The following is a 22,803-nucleotide window of genomic DNA, read 5'->3' on the forward strand; positions in this document are numbered from 1 at the left end:
GTCGAGAAAGTGATAATCCCAAGGAAATAATCTACCAGATATGCCTAATTTTACTATCTTATCAATTGTCTCACTAAGGCAATTACCATGCATAGCAAAATAATGTGCAAAAAACCTCATTAAACGAGAAATGGAAATTACTTCTTCCAACTTGTGACCACTAGGGAACAAATACTATCAGTAAAATATAAATTTATAATTTCATATTATTCATAAAAATATCTATGTAATCATATTGCTCTGTATATATCATTAATTTTTTGCTGTGACTAACATCTGGGATATGCCCATATAAGGCCATGATGATGTCACATGCATGATAACATCAAACCACACCCAAATATGAGAATATGAGTACATCAGGTATTTGTCAAATACAAATGAAAGGCTTTTTTTTGCTTAAAACAAAAAAGTTTTAATACTCAATAAAGCCTCATAAATGTTGGTTATAAATCATAAAGGATCATGTTCCTTGATCAAGAATATTAAACATTACTTTTGACTTGATGGCAATCTCCATTAATACAAAATTAAATTAGGGGATATTAATAATAGGTATATGAAGATACTTTGATATCAGCGTAGTCCATAAATTTGGTTATTTATTTTAGCTTGGTAAGCTTAGTTGCCCTTGTAGAATAGATATTGCTTTTTTTTTGTTTTTCCTGTACAGCACATAGAGACTACGTTTTATACGCTATATAAATCTCTACGCTCACACTAGGGTAAAATTTTCTTTCGCCGAAATGGTGAAAGGTTTTTAATTTTTTTCACCGAATTGAAAATGCTTTAGCCAAATTTAAAAACCAATGAGATTTCACAAAAACGGTTCCATAAATAAATTCCTTTCTTATTTATATCATATTCAATTTTAACCAGTCGTAAAGGTGGTAAAAACAGTATTAATGATTTAATTAACCACAAAGAAAACACAAACGATATGCGGGACCGGCGGCTACCGGACCTGCTTTAGTGCTGCTATGCTTAAGCCCTGAATATGCTGGGCCTAGAGTGCTTCACTTTTTGATGGCTGCATTACAAGTAACTGCTGTTTCAAGTACTGGAACGTAGAGTAGAATAGGCCCTACCTGTTGTTTTGCTCTACAGCACAGCAAATGTAATTATCAATAGAACTGTTTTTATATTGTTTTAACATGTGTTTTCGGTCTTATGTATTTTCTTCTAAACACAACACATTTTTCATCGTCATGATGACTCTTGCTGTGGGTCTGACACCGCGCTTCTGAAGCTCTGCCGGCCAATTGGTTAATTATTTTTTCGGAGAGCATTCTTTGTCATCTCTTCCCGCCATTTGGTTAATTTTTTTCGGGGTTGCAGTGTGGTGGGGGTGCAGTGTGGTGGTGTGCCAACACATGCTTCGATTGCGATGACATCAGATCGCCCAGAAGTTTCGTAGTGCGTGACAAGCACAGCTCAGTGTAACAACCAATTTAATTAAACAGATTTATTCAAACAAATAAAGAAATCCTAATGGGTTTATTTTAGAGATATATATATACAAATCTAGCAAATATAAATTTCATTCTCTACAAATTTTCTCCGTAATTAAAATAGCAACATGAGTGAGGATATACATTTTTGTAATCTACACTGTCGAATTAAACGCTGACGTCAAGAGTCCAAATTAGGTCTAAACGTCTACTGAAAAGAATCACGCACAGAAACTTTCTCTGAGTGTTGTTTGGTGTAAAGTAACTTTTATTGTATGCAACATTACATTTACTGGCGTGTCATTTTAATGAATTCATTATAATCTCCATGACATTTGTTTTCACGGCATCTGGTAGGTCTATGCTTGTTGCTTTATTATTTCTTATTATGTTTACATAACTGATCGTCGTCCGGTTTTAGAAGTTGATGATTGTGTTTGGACCGAATAATACGTTCAGAATTAGGAGAGATTCGGATTTTCGGAATATTTATAATTTTAAGTAGTATAATACAATCGCCGAAGAAATAATATCGTTTTAACGTTCTCTTTAGCGTGTCATGTACAGGCAATGATCAGACTGTTTTCTTCAAAACTGTCCATGTATTCCATACACATGCTCAGAACAACGACCTATCTATCTTGGATTTTTCACATGTACTTGACAGTGTCTGTAAATCTGTACTGCAAATGAGGTAAATATAGGGTCGCTTAGTAAGGCAATATTGCCGCTGCTCGAAATGGTAATTACTTAAGAGCCTAGTACAGGCCTAGCGTAGATGAAATTTAATCTTGTTTCTATGAAAATTTGCTTTCACCATTTTGGCTAACGATGCTAATTTTGTTTTTGCCAAATGGTATCTAAATTGAACATTGGCAAATTGCAAACGGATAGCGTGAGCATAGAATCTCCAACCATTACCATTACCATAATAAAATACTTGTTTTATCATACTTTAGATGACAAAGGAAATAGATATTTCAATATACGGTTTTTACCAGAAAGTAAACCAACCTGCTGGAGGTGTTGGGGGGGGGGGAATGGATGGAGAGACACAGACTCAATTCAATATATATCTCAATTGACTCATTAACAGTTCCAGTTGTTCAACATATCAACTTTTTTTTCTGGAGCCAGGCTTTAAATTTTAGAATAGATTTGGATTGTACCAGAATAACCTAATGATGGAGGATTGGATTCACTCTGTCGGACTAAGCTTTCCTGTATTTCGATACATTATTTTATATGTTTCACATTCAACAGCATAAACACTTATTAATTACTGGAGAGGAATCTTGATATATCAACTTGCCTTACAGTAATAGGGAATTGGAATTGATTTGAAAGTGAGAAAAAAATACCATGTTACTAGGAAGTTTTCATCATAAGTAGTCATAAGAAAATTAGGTAGCTTGCTACAAATTAATGTGAACACAGAATTGGTCAGTTTCATATCCTGAACATAGAGCAAAACCAGGTCTATGCATGCATACTAAAGTATACAGAGCAGAATTAGTAAAATGTGATGTTTAACATTCACATTGTGATTTTTCACTTCCACAGTTACAGATTCATAACTAACATTAAAGATCACATTATATTTAATTACTGTCTTCCTGTTACCTTATATTTGTTTTATCAAAATGAATTCAAATTAAATATTCATCCAAAAAGAAAATTGCAACATATATACAATGTAAATACTAAAAAATTAATCACATTTTCTTTTTTAGATTATACTGTACTCACCAAAACATTAGGTAAGCATCTTCTCCAATTTTCTCAGTTCCTGCACAGATTATAGAGTCTGAACAATTTACATCAAAACTTGTGAAAACATTCCCCTCATAGCCTGATAAAGAAACAAAAAAAATATTCAAATTTTAAATTGCGCGACCCAAATAAGGCAAGGTGCACTATCTGTAATGCCGAGATCTCTATCAAGTACGAGGGGCTGAGGGCCGTTAAGGCTCATGTTGAAGTAAGTTTCGTTGTCTCTAGGCCTAGTCCTAGCCTAGGACGTTCTCCAGCGTGAACGTGTTTCTTTTTAAAATTCTGAATCGCACTTTTAAGGATTTTTTAACAACAGGGCTTTTAGCATAATGAACCATATAAGGACACAATTTAGAGCAAGTCTCTCTCATGCATCCCTAGTAAACTTAATGTCCTGTAAAATAAATTAATGTTTTTGCTGTAATGATTAAATATCATTAAGTGATGCAGCATAATAAATGTGTACTGTTTATTTATTGTAGTATTTTCAATAAGTTTCCGTTTATAAAGTGTGTTGACGGTGATGATGTAACTGCAGTACATGCGCCGCAGCGCGTCGCGGCGCGCGACAATCCTTGGAATGACCATCACGACAAAATCTCCAGGAATTTCACTTCCACAACTTGGGACCCCTGATATTTAGCAGTATCATTTATATTTATCAATAATTTATATTAGATTTTTTTTTCTTCATACCAATCAAATCCTAATATACACACTCTTTGTTTTCTATATATCAATTGACCCCAAAAATAAACCCAAAAAATTGTTACGTTGCGACCGACCATAAAACTTCAAAAATCCAAGGATTACATGAATTCCCACACCCAAAAATAAGTACCGGTATAATAACACTATTTTGAACATATCACCTTTCCTTGCCATATACTTCTCACATTATCAGTGGTTTGTTACACCTATTAAATGTCAAAGTAAATTGTAAATATGCTGTAACATTATTTTTAGATCAATTTTCCTCTATTTTTATAATTTACTTTTGAATGTAATTATTCTTTTTTACTTTTTTCTATTTGATACTTAAATTTTAAGGTAAAGATAGGAGAATAACCCATAACTCGCTTCACTGTGCTGAATTGTATATGGGCGTGGTCTGTGACTAACTAGCGGCTGTTAAGAATAGCTTAAAGTAGCTACTAGTTCACATCATTCCACAACGCCAGCGGCTGAAATTAACCATAGCATTGTCGTAACCCCCTACTCTTCCGAAAGATGCAATGGGTTCTTTAAAGTGGACACAAGCCAGATGCATGCACCAGACCTCCATTTTCATTCCTTATCTGGGAAGACTTGTTTCTACCAACCGAACCAATACCAATTGTGTCTACTGAAATGCTTACTCTTTATCAAAATCTTGCATTATTACAAATGCAACCAAAGATTAGATCCACACTATAATGTAAAGCTTTATGTATTAAAACATTTTTTTTTGTATGTTCAGTCACCCCAAACAAAGCCAAGGGCCACTCGAGTTAAAGGGTTAAGATAATTAAAAAGAAAACCGTTGACACAAGATTTAAAATATGCAAGATGAAAAGAAATTGGAAAACAATCTGCTGATAAGTACTCTAAAGAGAAGCCGAACAACGAACAATGAATTGGAAAATGTGGAAGTTCTGCATTTTGGATGTTCAAGAGTTAACAGTTGACAAATCAAAGCAAATCAGGTGTTTCTTGAAAACCTACAAACAGATGGCAAGTTTGAAAAGCTCTTCAGAGCAATGGCGATTAAAATAACATTAATAAAGTAAACCAGGGAGTTGTTATAGTGACTGGAGATCCAATGCTGTCCTCTAAACTGCGACCATAGCCTTAAGGCACAATAAACTCATCAAGAACTGCTAAATACGAAGGCTATTTACGGGAGATAACGAGGCCTTTGATGTACTATCATACAGACCAGCTTCCACAGCGCAGCACTACAGCTAGAGGAGAGGACATAAACAACAAACCAGGAGTCCAATGTTGCTCAAATAGTAAAACTCTATGTCGAACCATTTTGCGGCCTATATTTCTGATAAGGAATCCGATAATTTTTCATTTGTCCTTACTCATGTGAAAGTATAAACTATTAATTATGTCTATAGGTTTAAAGAATTTTTAAGCAAGGTTAAAACACTTTTCAGAAGATTCCTAACAATGAAACTGGTGTTATAGACGCATAAACCTGTGTTCATACTTCCAGTACTCGAAGTAAGCTGCGATCATGCGTCTTCTTAGAAAAAATCCGATTTAAAAATTGGTGGTTTGGCAGGTGGTACCTTCATTACATACTGCTTACTATTAAGTGAGGCATAAACCTGCATTTTATATGGTTAGGTTTAATGATAAGGAGCATATGTTATTTTTATTATATTCTTTGTAATAATCTTTCAATAAAATAATGATATATTAATAATTAGTTTTAATATTTTACTTGAGGTGTACCAAAACTTCAAGTGGAACAAGAAATGACATTATACTGATGAAATGGAATAATTTATGAACAAAAAACATAAACTGATATGATGATTAATTTTAAAAAATGAACATAAAATGTACATATATTAAATAATTCCTCGACCAGTGGTATTGTATTTAACTGCAGTTATAAATACCATAAAATTGTTAGGCCTACATATCATCGTTTCTCATGAATAATATCTAGAAGAGATGGAAAATCTGGGAGTGCGGGGCGTTTGGTAGGTATTTTAAAATATAATTATAAATCGTTAATCTTCATAATAGGCCTAGTATTATATTGTGTCTTGATTCTTGTTCTTATTAGTAGAGGCATTTGATTTTGTTTCAAAATCAGTATTATATCGTAGTGACCTATGTTTCTACGTTTCCTTTGGGGATTTCTGTCGAGTAGCAACTACAGTTGTAAAGCATTGAACGAACATTCAACAACAGTAACATTGACAACAACGGCAGCCATTTTTCGGTAACATACTTTACGTGATTCTTAATATGAAGTAACTGAATAAACACAATTTTTTAGTGTTAATGCTGCAAATTGTTGAGTTTTTGTGCTAATTATGGATGAGCAGGAGCAAGCTTCATACATAGCATGATCAACACTTATATATTATAAGGTTAGAATATATTTTACAGTAAGGGTGAGGACAAGCCCCTGAAACAAGCAACTCCCGGCCTGGTTAGATGAGAGATTGAAAAGGTTTACCCTGGGCTAGGCCATATATTTTAGTGCCTAGAGGCCACCCTAGATACAAGGCCTTACATTTCTATTTGAAAACACTGTTATAAAGAAAAAGCACACAACTGTTGGCTTATTTCCTGTACACTTTTAATAAGATGCATTGCAGGCAAACTTTTGCAACCTTCAATGAGTGATCAACTGTGTGACAATCTCTGGACAGATTACATCATTTTGTTAAGCTACGGTCACATTAGAGTCTCAAGCCTGGCTTGACTCACTGCGGGTGAGATTTTCGTAATGTGATGTAATGTGCACCTGGATTGACTCGCGCCTGGCGTGACCTCGATCTCAATCTAACTATCTCGATCCCTGCTCAGTACCCATATTGACCCTGGCGTGACCGGGATTGACATTTCCTCGTTGGCTGTCGATCAATCACAGTCGATGACGCCGTCGCTTTTAGAAGTTCTTGAATAAAAAACCCGCGGCAATCATCAGTTGTCATTTATAAATGCACTTATCAATCCGAAAACTAGCATCGCCATTACATCCGAGCCTAGGCCTAGATCATCTAGATTCGCGCGCGGGGCCGGTATTTTGATTGTGGCGGCGTCTAACTTCCTGTTTCCACTTTCCTAATTTGAGGTCAATCTAAACTAAATTCAGGTAGTGTGACCGACACAGAATTTCGAGTCTGGCTTGAAATCTCACCCGCGGTGAGTCAAGCCAGGCTTGAGACTCTAGTGTGACCGTAGCCTTAGTAATGCTACAACTGAAAATAATTATGTAAACGAGAATTTAATGTGCGGATCAATTACTAGGGCCGGTCTGTAACATGGTACAATAACAACTCCCTGAGTAAACTGAGACAATTCACGCTTTAACTGTACAAGCTTTAACCAACAAAAATCTTCTCTGAGCTTCACCCCACAATCTGGAATATGGCCAGCAGTTTGTAAAAAATGCCAGAATCCAATACAGCCCAAATGTACCCCTAGATCTGTGCTACTCTTCCATAATTAATATTCTTACCAGCACTTCCAATTCAACTTGCTCATTAGACATGAAGCCCATTCCCTACAAGTCTATCTACTGTATCTTATTAAAAGTTAAAGGTGGGAAATGTCATTATTTTTGCAAAGTGTTAGAAATGGGCTGGAGTTTATAACGCTACCTTACTATAAAGCAAATGCACAAGTCACATTCAGTTCAAAAAGCTGACATCATTTTGAAAAATAATTATTGATAGCTTTGAGTTTCAGGTAAAGTTTTTTGTACACATGACAAAAATTAGGACATAAACATCATGGAAACATTACCTCCTCTTTGCTGAGACTGCATAATGAATGAGTGTCAGCACTTTCTGACAGGGGCCCTGGAACCTTTCCCCCCACCACACTGGTGCCACCCCTGTTAAAAATAGACTCTGTTTACTGCGAAATAACTCCGAATCCTCTGCAACTGGTGACAAAAATTAGTATATAAACATCATGGAAACAATACCTCCTCTTTGCTGAGATTGCCTAATGAATGAGCATCAGCACCCCCCTGACAGGGTCTCTGGCCCCTTTCCCCCATCCCACTGGTGTCACCACTGCCTTTATCTTCTAAGAAAAAGAACTAAACTGCTAGGAATCTCAAAAAATTTGATATTAGAACAAACACATATCATTATTACAGATAAAAAAAACCCAAAAATAAATAAGATTCTTATTAATGATTTTGAACAGTAAAAAAAAACAATATTTTGATGAACACATTACCTATACACTCTGGGGGAAGATGTGTGAAAATGCAATAATGCTTTACAGATAGCAAAAAAGTACACCCAGCTAATCGCCTATAGCAATTTTTTAACAAATCAATAACAATATGATATGTATCCACTCTGTTTTTTTTAGGCAAGCTAGAGGCAAGGGTGAGATGGCATGTGGTGATAGGCTGTAACATGTTATTTATTTTACTTACTTAATAAATATAATATATAAATATATAAAAAAACAAATCAAAAAATTAAATAATTTATTAATTTATTTTTTATTAATTAATTAATTAATTTATTTACTTTCAATTATTTTAACAATATTTTGTGAGGGTGGTGCATCAATTGGGACCTTTAGTACATACAATTAAATACAAAAGAATAAAAAAAGAAAATTAAACTATAGATATTTAACATTAATAACAAATTAATTAAATTAAAACAGAAAAAGATAAAACCAGAAAATTTTATAAAATGACTTAAGGAAAAAACAAAAATAATTAACAAAATGGAATTAAAAGTAAAATTGACAGATTAAAAAAAACAGAAAAATAATTGAAATAATAAATTAATTCAGAGAATTTAAGGACTCATTATAGATATTGAAAAATAAGTAAAAAGCCAAATAAAAAAGAAAAATTAGGCCTTTAAATTGACTTACCAAAATTGATGTGTGGGTGTGCTTATATATCTGATAAAAATGACCACTAAGGCAAAACCAATCAAGGAATTACTTTGCCAGGATGTAAATTCAGAAGACATCATGATGAATGTGAACCCGCATTGATTATTGTATCAAATAAACACATAGAAATACCACTTTAATTATAGAAATCTATAGATGTAAATTATATTCTATGATCTGTACTGTAGCATTATTGAGGAAAAGTGAGTAAAGGACATCTCAAAATAAATTCATTATCAAGCAAAACTATTAAGAAATGCTTTTTCAAGACTGTAAGGATACACTATATGCCAAAAGCTAATGTAGACCTTTGAAATATTAGTTATACAAGCTATGACCTTTCATATCAGCAGTGAAACGAAGAAACCTAACCTTGAAATTATCAACGGGATTATCCACTAAGATGCCATTCAGCTTAGCATGTAATGACAAAAATTATTATATTACATAATACACTTTTAATTATCATTTTATTCCGATTCAGGACGTGGCATATTACTATACTGGTCTCCCTCTAATTAAAGACCCCTCCAATTAAAAACCACCTCCAATTAAGGACCACTTTTCTGTCAATTAACAAATGTCTTATTTTTATTATTCTAATGAGAGACCAAAGCTGCTAAAGACCATGAACTTTCAGTCTCGAAAGTGGTCTTTAATTGGAGGGAGATCAAGTATTAGAAAAAGTGTGGAAAGAGATAGGGTTCAAGCCCCAACCCAGATTAAAGAGCATCCCCTCCAAAATGGAAATTTGCTAAAGGAAAATACTCAAGTAGTAATAACTTATATTACCTGTTCTTGTACCCCTTTAATTTCCCATTAAAACTTCCTTGTTAAAACTGAACTTCTTTATATACCAATACCCCATGTTTTCATTGTGAAAGAAAAAATTATTATTTTTCTAAATCATTTTCATGTTTTATTCAAACGCAATGCTTACTTCACTACTATACTTGACTGCCATAATGACCGGTATTTTATCATTATAAATGATCAAGTATAAGTGATGCCAACTGTATGAATTACGCTCAGTATACAATATTATTTAAATAGGCCTGGAATTATGAACATTTCCAATTCAATATCAGGCCCAAAAAAAAAATTGTTTTTTTTGCCCTTCTCCACCCGCCCCTAACTCACTAAAAAAAAGGGGGGGGGGGGGGAAAAAAAAATTTTTTTAAAGTTTTTGGGTGCGGGGAAAAAAATTTAAAAAATTTTTTTTTTAGCTTTTTTCTTTACAAATAAAAAAAAAGTGAGTGAATTTACCTTTATTTTTCAGAAGAAAAGAAGGGCAAACAAACAATTTATTTTATTTGGCCTCATCTCCTAATGTTTGTATAATTATTTTTGTGGTTGTAGCTTAATGTTATAATTTCTTTGATATTTAAGTATATAATCCATATTGAATTGGTTTTAAAATATATACCATCATTGATTTAACATGATTTGTGTTAAAGTATAAAATATTATAATCGGATGCAAGTAAAAACTCAGACTGAGATGCTATTTTTTTTAAAGCTATAATGGACCGGAGAACAAGTAGAAATGATTTTGTTTTCAGTTTGTGCACATGCTGAAAAACGTGATGAACACGAAATCTAGGTCATGTAATTAATAGCATGTTGCAATACTATGCTTAAGGTTTTTAATTTACATAATGCTGCAAAATAAATGAGAACAAATTGCGTATGTCCAAACTATGTCAAACATTGAGAAGTTGATTGTTATGTCAGCTGAATTCATTCAAAACCACATTAATGCACTCTCCTTGGAATCACCAAGCGTTTATTTAATCCCTCGTTTATTAGAAAGTCAGAACTGATAATCGCATGAAAAAGAAGTAATATCAGAGATCCTTCAAGGCCAATGCAGTGCACACTTTACAACATTCAGAAAAAAGTGATATTAATGTGCATCTGTATAAAGCAATCTATTAATACAAATAGCAATAAAAAGAACAATACAATTAGTTCAATAAAGTAAATAAAATATATTATTTTATTTATTAATATTGGTATCAATTAACATTAATAATAATGGAAAAAATAATCATAATAAAAATATTAATATCTTATAAGTAAGGAATTATTCTGATGGCATTTTACGTCATTGCAGTACCTTCTGCGACTTGGAAATTGGATTCATCACTAGTCACCAAGCGAATGCTCGGTGGCCTAGTGGTTAAGACACCGGCTAGTTATCTGGAGGTTGTGGCTTACCGATCGAATCAAGGTTTTTTTCGCAAGCATTTAGGAATGTACTGAGCATTCAATATTATCAACACGTCAGGTAGGGCAAACATTATTCATTTAATGAATTATTATATTAAAGTAGTGTCAGTAATAACAACAATAACAACTCTGAAAAATTATTTTCATTGTTTTATTTTTTCTTTTTTTTTTTATATTGTGCTGGGTCTATATATCTTTAACCCTGCAAGTAGTTTATAGACCTACCATCTTGGTTTGCCTGTTTCCTTTATCATTTTTATTATTTCCTTTATATTTTATCATCAATACAAACAAAAACAAAAATTAACAAAACCAATAACATTAAAAATTATGTGATTAAATCAATAATGACAGATAACAATAAATAAATATAATAATACTTTCAAATTAATAATTATCTTTGCCAGTCTCTTTAATTGTTGGAAATGTCAATAATTCTAGTGAACCAAGATGTTTTTTTTTCTTAGAAATAATTACCTTTGAGATCCTGTGAGACATCCTATATCAATTCAGGTTAATGATTATATGGCAGACCTAATCTCCAAATCTACCTTTAATTCTCTATGATCAATCATGTATGGTTCAAAGTTTCCATATTTTTAAACAAAGCAATATTGAAAAGGAATTATTGACATTACGATTAAGATAATCCACACATTATTAAGAACTTCAGGTCAGTGAATATAAATCATTTCAAATATCATATGTGTTAGTCGGGTGAACGGCTGAATGGGCAGTTGTCTGGAGAATTGTCCGTAATGTTATTAATTAGCTTAGAAAATGTTTGCATGGGTAAATTTTGGGGAATGACTGGGCTGGCAGAGACCGTATACTGGGGGAGGGGGAGGGAATGTCTGAATGTGTAATAGATTGAGGGAAATGGCTGAATCAAAAGTAGCTTGGAGTGACAAAAATAAATTACAATATTAAATTGAAGTAAAGTACAGTAACTCATTTACCGAGTACTATTGACAATTACTATCGATATGAGAATATTTAAGATGGGGTGGGGCACAACTTATTAAAGAGCCTTCCATTATAAGTGTTGCTTATTAAATACATATTTTAATTTAATGTCAGGGCGCTTAATCGAGAATACATACCCAGCAGGCTAAAACAGGATAAGTAATAAGCAACTGATTCCTCACACGACGATTCTTGGGTTGCAAGTTGGATAGCCCTAACCGTAAACATTTGTAATACTTTCATTATGTGACAAAAACAAGAGCTTAAATTTTGCAGGCCAAGCAACCAGTGACATTTCAAAATCAGAGTTAGAATTTTTTTACGCTAGGCTCAATTCTAATCTTCAGGTATAATAAACCATACTTTTTGGTTAGTCAAATGTCAAATGTAACCACAGCATATAATCCATACTAAGGAAGCAATTAAAATACTTGTATGGTGTTATAAAAGGTCACCTTTCAAGCTTTAATTAGTAAATCTGATTCCTTAGACGAGAGTTTTTTAATACCTTCTTTAGCAAACTTATTTTTTTAAAGTTTGTCGGAGGAGGGTGAAAAAAAATAAAAATTTTGTTTTCTTATTTAGCAAAATGAGTTTGCCATTTGCCAAAGCATCTGCACTAGGTGGAGAAAAAAATAAAAAATATTTTTATTGATGAATGTAAACAGTGTAGTAATGAAATTGATTAATGCGTTAAATTTACATAATTAAGGAAGAAATATATATATTTTATTTTTCAGGGGAGAGAAGGGTGCGTTAACTGGCCAAACATTTTATTTTTATTTGATTGCTTGTTGGAGGTTCGCTAAACAGGGTATAAAAAAAGTCTCGCCTAACATATCAGATTCAGTAAGAAAAGCTTTTTTAAGACCATACAAGTATTTTAAATGCTAAATTTATTACCAGAATCCGAAGAATCTTATAAAAATTAAGCACAGATCAGACATATGGCAGAGAATTATATAATTAAGAGCTGCAAGAGTAAACAGCAACAACTGCAGGTATCACATGTCACACCAAAACATAGCTACACACAATAAACTTTGAAAAAAGAAACACGTTTTTTCTTCATACAGTATCATTTTAATCACACTGCATTTCATATTAAGAAAAGACTTAAAGAGTATAATACTGAATTAAATACTCAAAGAGTCGCATATTTCTTAAGGCTTATTAAGTCATTAATGTATGCGCATAATATAGGTAACAGCGCATTCACCATAAGAAATTATTTCTTTACGTACCATAATAAATACAGCTACTGTATATATGACTAACTCATGAAATTGAATTGATACGAATCCAAGCAACGCAATGTAATTGCAAAACCTGTGATGTTTAAAGCGTTAATTTGTTACTGTCTCCACTGATTAGCACAAGTGAGGTAATTATTAAATTAGAGATCAAATTTTCGATCGGTTCACCAACAAGCGGTAGTTAACGGCGAAACTGACTATTTCGGTTTCACTGCAACTGTTACGTGACCCAGCCATGACTAATACACTACGCCTACACTAATTAGTGTGCATCAAGTGGGCCTTCGTTCTTCAATGGAAATTCTCAACACGCATTAAATCGTCACAATTTCACTTCAGAGAGATTTTTCTTGTCTCCTTGTCTCCTTATTATTTATGTTTGAATACAAGATTCAAGTGCATAAAGTTAGTTCTCATTCTTTAATAATAATTCCATCTACCATAAGATTGCCATTGCCATAAGATTACCACAAGATTGCCACTACCATCATAATTTATATAATTTTGCAACAACTGCTCCTAATATTTACACTTTTAAAAGACTAATAAATAACTGAGAAGATTAAGTATTTTGAATAATGAACAACAAAATCTTCAACTCTTCTACATTGCCATGACATCACATTTTAGTCTTTTGTCTTTATAATGTTAATATTTTTAATCTTTTGTCTTTATAATGTTAATATTTTTAATCTTTTGTCTTTATAATGTTAATATTTTAGTATTTTACATTTCTTTGCTAATATGTATTCCAATATGGTGTTTCTATGTGTTATTTTTTTTTTGGTTTTTTTTTTTGTTGTTTTTTAAAATTTCAGTTTCATCATTTCATCCTTATCTTCTTGCAAAAACGGCCTTGTGAAAAACACCAATATGGTGATACAAATTTTCTCCGTTTAAAAATAAAGTTGTCATTATTATTATTACTATTATTATTATTATTATTATTATTATTATTATTATTATTATTATTATTATTATTATTATTATCTTTAATCTTTGTAGATTACTATACATACTGTACAATAGTTAGAAATATATAATAATATATATAATATTAGTGAAAAGTTTCATCTGGATCTCTAGAGTGTATTTGTTAAAAGTCTTCTTTTTGATGACTTAAAACATTAACATATTTATTCAAATAATTTTAAATAATATTTATTCAAATAATTTTTTGAATCATCAAAAAGAAATCCTTAAAAAATATATATAATATATATAACACAATATATATAAATGGTAAAATATATATATGATATAAATACATATTATTACAATATATAGCATCAATAGAAAAGTACATATACTGTAAATCTTACGAGAGGATAAAGTACACATTGTTGAGATGTCTGAATTCTAATCGTGAGTACATCGTAATGATGGCCCAACCACACTGACCTGGATCTAACGACTTTTGAGGAGAAAACAAAATCAATACGAGGTGTCAACAATGACTGATCATGCCACATGAAAGCTATGCCCGGCAGCCATGCCATCAAACGAATTGATTCAGCGGCCGAATGTCCACACACATACATACACTGTGTAGATCAAACCAAGGTATCAGATTTTATTAGTAACTATTTTGACACGCCTTAATCCATTTCACAAGATATTAATGGAACCTCATCGATGCAAAGGAGCTTATTGTCTCTCCAGCTGGCTTCCCAAGGGATTATAACACCATGAGATATCTAATATCCTATGATATTTAGAAGTGTTTCATAGCCAATTGATGCCAAATCTCGGTGGTAAACTAGACCAAATCGAAGTAAAATCAATAATGTGTAGAATAAAATTTTGCTATGCCACAAGTGCAAAAAAAAAAAACACTTTTCCAGGGGAAAATTCCAATTAGAAATATAAACTTGTAACTTATTCTACATATTTTGCATAATTTGTAATTCAATTGGAGTGTATCCGTCAGAATTAGAGACATGTTTTCTTTTCATCTCATAATGAATGTTTGAAAAGCCACAGGCAAACAGAATGTCAAGAACTAGGCACTTTCACCTACAATGAGGTCCGTAATCAAACTCACAATTTGCCATTAGCAAACCATTGAAATCGTTACTTTTTTTTTTAACTACCAGTTAAAGTTGAACCTAAACTTCAAAATGAATACATTTACAAAATTAGTTAAAAGCAGAGACTTATTGGAAAACAAACTCCTATTTTGCAAGTCTTAATGTCTTTCTGTCAAAGCTTTTGTCAAGTTCATTAGAAAATGTTATAAATAAATAATAATAGTTGGATTTGTTGGAGGAAAAACAGGTCACTGCAATTTCGTTTGCTTTTTGTTTATCCTGCCACTGACAAGAGTATTGTCTTTTTTTGTTTTTTGTCTGTTTTTTTAATGAATTTATGGCAAAATAAATGAAATTAAAGGGTATTGTTTGTACTGAACGGCATATTTTTAGTCTTTTTAATATTTTAATTGTTAAAATGTTATGTATAAAGTTCATTGCCAAAAAAAAATAATAAAAAAAAATATAGTTATGGTTTGAAATATGGTTTCATAATTCAAGCAAAACAATTAAATAACATCAAGTACGTCACACTATGTGACGTTATGACCTTTTGTCAATAGTATGAAGAATATTTTTGTACGGAATGGTATATTTTTAATCTTTTCATATTTTGATTCTTAAAATGTTATGTATAAATTTCATTGCCAAATAAATAATTTTAAAAAACGGTGAATGGGTTCATAAATCAAGAAAAATATTAAATTAACATCAAATATGTCACACTGTGTGACGTTTTGTCAAGTACTGTTTAATTTCTTATTACAAATGACCTGTTGGATTGTCCAGTGCTATGTCCAAGCAGCCTCTGCTACTACACAGCTTACCTCACCATCTGACTTTAACATGTGACCAATCCAACGTGTCAGTTGTTGGATAATTTCTGCGGTACTTGACGGAACGTCAGTGTAATGTAAGTTCCACTGCGTTTGACTCACTTGTTTACATTTTTAATAATCAGCGTCATCACCTTATTTTTCCAATATGAAAAAAATAAAATTGAAATTTTATATTATAAAAGATACAAATAACCTGTAAATTGTTTCTAATATAATTCTGGATAATTTGATGGGGATTAAAATATTTTTGTTCTTGAAATTTATATTATTTTTATCATTTAATAATAACAATGGTGAAGTCAATGGAGCTCTGGGCTCATTAACCTAAAGTGTTCATCTCTTTTTCCATGCAATGCTCTGACGGATTCGCACAGAGTTTTTCACCGTAAAAGGTACTTGGTGATTGAACTTCAAAATGCACTTTACAGAAAATTGTATAGAAAATGATTATAAATTTGTGTTATTAAAGTGTAATTTATAACAACATTAATACTACTGCAGCAGAGGTCATTACTGTTACAGTGGTCTTTCTCACTAATGTTGAGACAACATCGATCCACCTAATAATTGTCTCTTTTATGTACAGTACAAAAAGCTTTTTGAAATTTTGTCTTGTAGATCTAATCACAGATGATTGCTAGTCACCTAAGGTAGCAAGTTCATACCATCACTATGGTATGTTGACCTACTGTAGGTCACCATCCAATAATAATATCTTTGTATCAAATGATATTTTCACTTTGGTACTGATGTAAGTTTATATGAAATACCTAATATGCCATGTTGCAGAAACTAGATAAAATTATTAAAACTTTTTTTATATATTTTTTTGTATTGCAAATATTAATGAATTGCTAAAATGCCAAATGCTCACATAAGAAATAATAAAGAAAACGAATTACTTGTTCAAAGTACGTCACTACAACTCATTAACTAAAAAGGGCAACTAGGCCAAAATTGTTTTCAAGGTAAAATGATTTATTTCATTATAGTTGTAATAGCTTTTCTTAAACAAAACTGTTTTCAAAGATGACAGGCCTATACTTCAAGTTATTTTAGTCTATCATTTTTGCAGCGTCACCAGGCCATATGAAACTTACAAAGGCTACAAATTACTGGTAAAATTTAATGACTATGTTTGAAAGTAGTAGAAAAATGATTTGATAAGTACAGTAGAACATGAGGAAATGTTAGAACAGCACAATGAAAATAAAATAATGAAATATATTTTAATATATTATTATATTTTTGTATGTTTCACATGATATTAACCTATTACTTGATATAAATGTAAATGTAATGTGTTAAGTATAAAATACACATTATTCATGTTTCCATGTGGTACGCTAATTCAGAGAATTCAGAGAAAGAAGATTTCAGTTGCATGATAAATAATTATTGTCTTCTTTTAAGCAAAATCGGTGGAGCTGCTTTGATGGTTTGCTTAGCATTAAGCCAGACTGGATACTGTCTGTCAAGCTGTGGTAGAAGACAATATGCAACAACTGCAAACAGAACATCTTACAACACTTTAAAGATCTCAAGATTAAATTGAAATACTAGTCACATTTTCGTTGCACATCTACGAATAATTAGCGTCAAAACAAAGTGGCTTACTTGTACGGTTTCCTGATCATCATTTTGTGGTTCTTTTGGGTAAACAATTTGAAAATCTAAATTATAAAAATCCATTACCGTGGAGAATACGTAATGAACTACAAAATATTTTTTAATACCAAGGCTACATACATTAAGAATCACATTTTGTTATTTAAAGAGACAGACATAACCTACATAGTTTAAAATGGTTGTCTATGTGTTCAATAGAAAACTTGTAAGAATTACCAGTAATTGCATAACAGAGTGATAGCTCACCAAATAAAATTGGCTTTTGCAATAATCTGCATAGCTTCATAGATATTTTCTGTAATTTGCATTGTTACATGTTGATGGTTCCAAATGATCAGCTTCTGCTAGATGGTTCACCCTCACCCTTTTCTAAAGCTCATCTAAACAAAATCTTGCTGAGAATCAGACTTCAGATTGCCTTACTTTATCTGGTATTAAACGGAATTATATCAAAATGAGATAGAATCACAATGGCTTGTACCATTTTCGTTGGAGTTTGTTTCATTTGTCATGCTTTAATTCTTGCTTTTTGGAAATTTTTCAGTTGGGTCTTTGGTAGCCAGCGTATCTTTGTTTTGGTTTGATTTGGCTCTAAGGCTTGTACGATTATTATAACAACACCCATGCCCTCAATGTTTTCCAGGTTCTTTCTCAAGTAAATAAAATCTTGCTAAGAATCAGACTTCAGATTGCCTTACTTTATCTAGTCTTTAAACGGAATTGTATCAAAATGAGATAGAATCACAATGACTTGAACCATTTTCTTTGGAGTTTGTTTCATATTGTCATATTTATGCTTTAATTCTTACTTTTTGGGAATTTTTCAGTGGGGTTTTGGGGTAGTCAACACATCTTTGATTTGGTCCTAAGGCATGTATACGGATATTATAACAACACCCATGCCCTCAATGTTTTCCAGGTTCTTTCTCATTTGGAGGAATAATCAGTGCATGGGCAGTTTTTTTTATTTTCCAGCACTCCACATGTTAACACACATTGGCAGATCTAAGAGTAGTTCATTTGATGGTACAGTGGAGTGAACTATGTCAGCTGGACCCTGACACTGACTTATGACCGCAAGAACCAAACTTTGATGGTGGTACGAAAAAAAGACAGATATAAAACAAAGTCGTATGGAGTGATTTTGTAACTAGCTTTTTTTGCTCCTTTTTGCTGACTTTTCTAAGGAAGAAAGTTGTGCAACCCTCCCACACTCTTAGATGTAACATTGGTGATACTTGGATGGGAACACCACACTTGAGTATTATATTTTTATAGTAGTCCGTGCACATCAAATATCATGTGTTTTGTTAGGGTCTGGAATTATGGACCAAGCTTTCTGATAAAAAATAAGCTCACATTGAATAGTTTTAAATACCACCCTAAGTTTTTCGTTTCTGTATTGGCAATTAATATTTTTCATCCCTCCATACACAAATGTAATGTGCCTGGTCATGTATTTCATATATATCACATAAAAACATATTTAATCCAGGATTGGAATTATTTACTTTTAGATAATTTCCTTGTGTATATAGTTTAGATAAAACATAAATTCAAAATGCTACCGGTAATTTTTTCAACTTATGAAAAAGGTGGCTACGTCTTAAAAAAATAGTGAGTTGTTCTTGCAGAACTTACTGTAACTTTCTTCCAAGCAATCTATTTGTTTAAATCATATTATCCTTGTTTATTTCTCTTTATTGCATACAAAAGAACAAAAAGAATACAGGTACGATAGTATAATAATGCATTACGGAAAAATAAGGTATTTGATTTGATTGGTAAGTTCGCATGTACAGTAGCCTATATGCTGAGACAACGATGTACAATGAAGAAGAAACCCTTTAGAAGATGTATTTCAATCTATCAGAGAATAATAATTCAAAATATGTTTTGAAATTTGACTTTTCAAATACAATTTATGTAGACGCCACGTTGAGATACCGCAGGATACATGTTCAATCCGAAAGGTAACTGTCTAGTCTACCTACTCGTTGTCTCCACGTTTATGTATATTAACTGAACTAATAGATATAAACTGTCATCTAATATATGATTAATGTGTTATATTATTCAAATTCTTTTGTTAACTGTCCTGTTTTACTGATATTTAACTAAGTGTATGATATTTTACTATTGGCAATTACTATGTTGTCCTGATTTGCAGACATATAAAGTCTCTTGAAAAAACATTAATTAAGATTTGTATTGGCTTAAAACATCATTCATTGTTCACGCAGGCTAACAAACTATGCTTTTCTATGTAATTTCCAGGTACATCTATACTGAAATTACTTGGATGGTAATATATAATCTTTATTTTCTTTCTGGATTAACAAAAATTGACTAGAATCTCTTGAAGTTATTGGAGTACAGAAAAACATATTGAGCATGCTCTGCAGGTGGTCACATTAAATACCGGAGTAATTTCACAACAAAGTTGACATTGCATCATTACACTGAATTGCGTCAAACTAACAAAATGGTATGCTGAAAACAAAGCTAATAAAAATACATGACGTGTACACATGTATTAAATATAAACATTACATTGCTACTGTATGTCAAATATGCAAAATTTGGTTTTGGAAAGTAAACAATAAGTACCCCGAATCACATTACTACTTCTTAATATCACATATTTAAAGTGTAGTTGAATCAATCGGGACGCAACTAAAATAGCTAAAAATAAGTATAACAAGCAACAACCCTTGGCAGGCAGTTGTCTGATGACCGCCGTAGGGTGCGGAACTCAGAGTTAGAGCCAAGCCATAACAAACCATAGCGGAAATATTTTATATTGTTAAATATTCACCCTGTTCAATATTTGTTTCAAATTGAGATACAGAATGCCTACAAGGAAATCTATGACACAATTAATGTGTTTGATCCAGTGTATAATTAAGTATAGAATGGGTTGCACGACCCTACATAAACTATTGAGCAAAAATTTTGTATGAATATTTAACCTGTTTCTTGCAGTTTAAATGCCTTTTATGTTTTCTTGTCATTTTTACTATATATCATGTATCACCCTTTGACTGTAGTTAATAGGATTAAATTGACATTAATTAGATAGCTTTCTACGGCATTGAAGAAGAGAATAGAAGAATGAGGCAATATGAGAACGCCTTATTTACATCTTCCATAAGTCATCCTTATATTGTATTCATCATCATGTGCCATCTTCGATAGGAAGTTTGGCCACCATGTATCTCCATCTAATTCGATTTTCAGGGTGCTCTCTTTGTCTCCATGTAAGAAGTTGCATGTATATTGTATTATGTTTTTGTATTATGTCTCATGTAAAATATGAGAAATTTATAAGAGAAGCAAGCAATATAATGGTCTGTATAATCAAGGACTTTTAACTTTTACCAGGATAGGAAGCTAGCTGGCCGCCTAGCCGATACGCAGTGTGGCTAAGGGAAATTTCGTTTTTCTGTGCATGTGCAGATTGTGCTTATCTGGCTCATTAGCATAACAATACCACACATAAGGCTAATTCAAGTTAGACGGCTAAAACCAGCCAGTTTCCTATCCTGGTAACAGTTAAAAGTCCTTGGTATAATGGGTATCCGAGTACAACTACATTACATTTCTGAGTACCCAGTTCTTTTTTTTTAGCTCCGATGAGGAGCTCTAGGAGTACCGTACCCTGCTGATTGATTAATAGATCTTTTTTGTATGGGTGGCCGTTAGGGGCCACTAAAATCACTCAGCTGATAGATTAATAAATCTTTTTCGTATGGGAGGCCATTGGGGCGAATATACTCTACTGCCTCTATTATATTTCTCCCATTAGAGCCTTCAAGATTACGAGAACTTGTTTTTTTCAAAGATAGAATTAAGTTATTTTTGACCTACTGTAGTTCAAGGAGGAGAACCTAGGTATTCAACCTTTCTAAGCTGGTGGCCAGGGCCAGTCTGTTGAAGAAAGGTGCAACCTGACATAATTTTATACCATTAAGTTATTCAATGTGAACCCCACTATTGGGGTTACTATTTTTAGGAAAGAAAGGAAAGGTAGGAGAATAATCCGTAACTTGCGCATTGTGCTGAGTTGCTGGGCTTGAATGTGACCTCCTAACCATTATTATAGAGAGGTGCTTATAGTAGCTACATTTTCTGAAATAAACCTTAGCGATGGTGTAACTGCCTACTCTCCTGAAAGATGCAATGGGTTCTTTAAAGTGCACATGAGCCAGATGTGTACACCGGACCTCAAGTCCTTATCCAAAATTACTGTTCTACCAACCAAAACCTGGATGAAGTGTGACTCGACCCGACGCCGATGTTAATGCTGTAGCTATTGGTGCCCCTGGCTAATGGAGGGTTAGCATTGGAGCACAGATGAATAATAGAGTACAGGTTTCTAAAACACATGACCTGGTGATTGTATTAATGTGGTACACTGCAAATGACTGATTACAATGTAATAATAAAATATAATTTAGTGTAATATAATTTATCCTCAAATATTCAAACCAGTTACATATTACATTGTATTCTGTTCCTAACAATAATGATGATAATGACGATGAAAACTTAGTTTTGATATATTATTGATATATTATTCACAAAGTTGATTTTAAAATATAATCTAATTATGAAAACCACTATCAAATGTGGTTCATGTGCAATAATGGCATGACTCATAAATACCATAGTACAAAATTCTGCATTTAGATTACCTGTTCATTCCACATGATTTTGTCACCAAGTAATGTCTAGAAACAGACATCCAATTTGAAAAAAACTACTTATAGAATTCAGTAATAAAAGTGTTCTTTAATATATATATATATATGTATATTCTTATGTATTCTCTTAAGTTTCTCATAGATACTCAAGCGCTGACGAAGGTAACAGGAGTTGCCGAAAATTTCGCAAATAAAATATTTCTATGTCTCCTACAAGTCAAGGTATCATAGCAGTTTATTTTGTCTGCATCTACCTATTGATTTATATATATATATATATGTATATATATATATATATATATATATATATCCAAA

General features: G+C 32.3%; 1 protein-coding gene across 3 annotated transcripts in view; it reads right to left on the reverse strand.

The window, feature by feature from the left end:
• Positions 1–22,803, reverse strand: part of LOC117115939 (WD repeat-containing protein 89-like) — a 137,400-nt gene that overhangs the window by 47,658 nt on the left and 66,939 nt on the right. For all 3 annotated transcript variants that reach the window (XM_033259832.1, XM_033259831.1, XM_033259829.1), the window contains exon 7: positions 3,201–3,303. In XM_033259832.1, the coding sequence (XP_033115723.1) occupies positions 3,201–3,303 (103 nt within the window). The remainder of the gene's footprint in view (positions 1–3,200; positions 3,304–22,803) is intronic.

Source organism: Anneissia japonica, unplaced genomic scaffold (genome assembly GCF_011630105.1).
Source record: "Anneissia japonica isolate Jap-2015-1 unplaced genomic scaffold, ASM1163010v1 scaffold27830_len515607_cov181, whole genome shotgun sequence".
In the NCBI taxonomy this organism is placed as follows: domain Eukaryota; kingdom Metazoa; phylum Echinodermata; class Crinoidea; order Comatulida; family Comatulidae; genus Anneissia; species Anneissia japonica.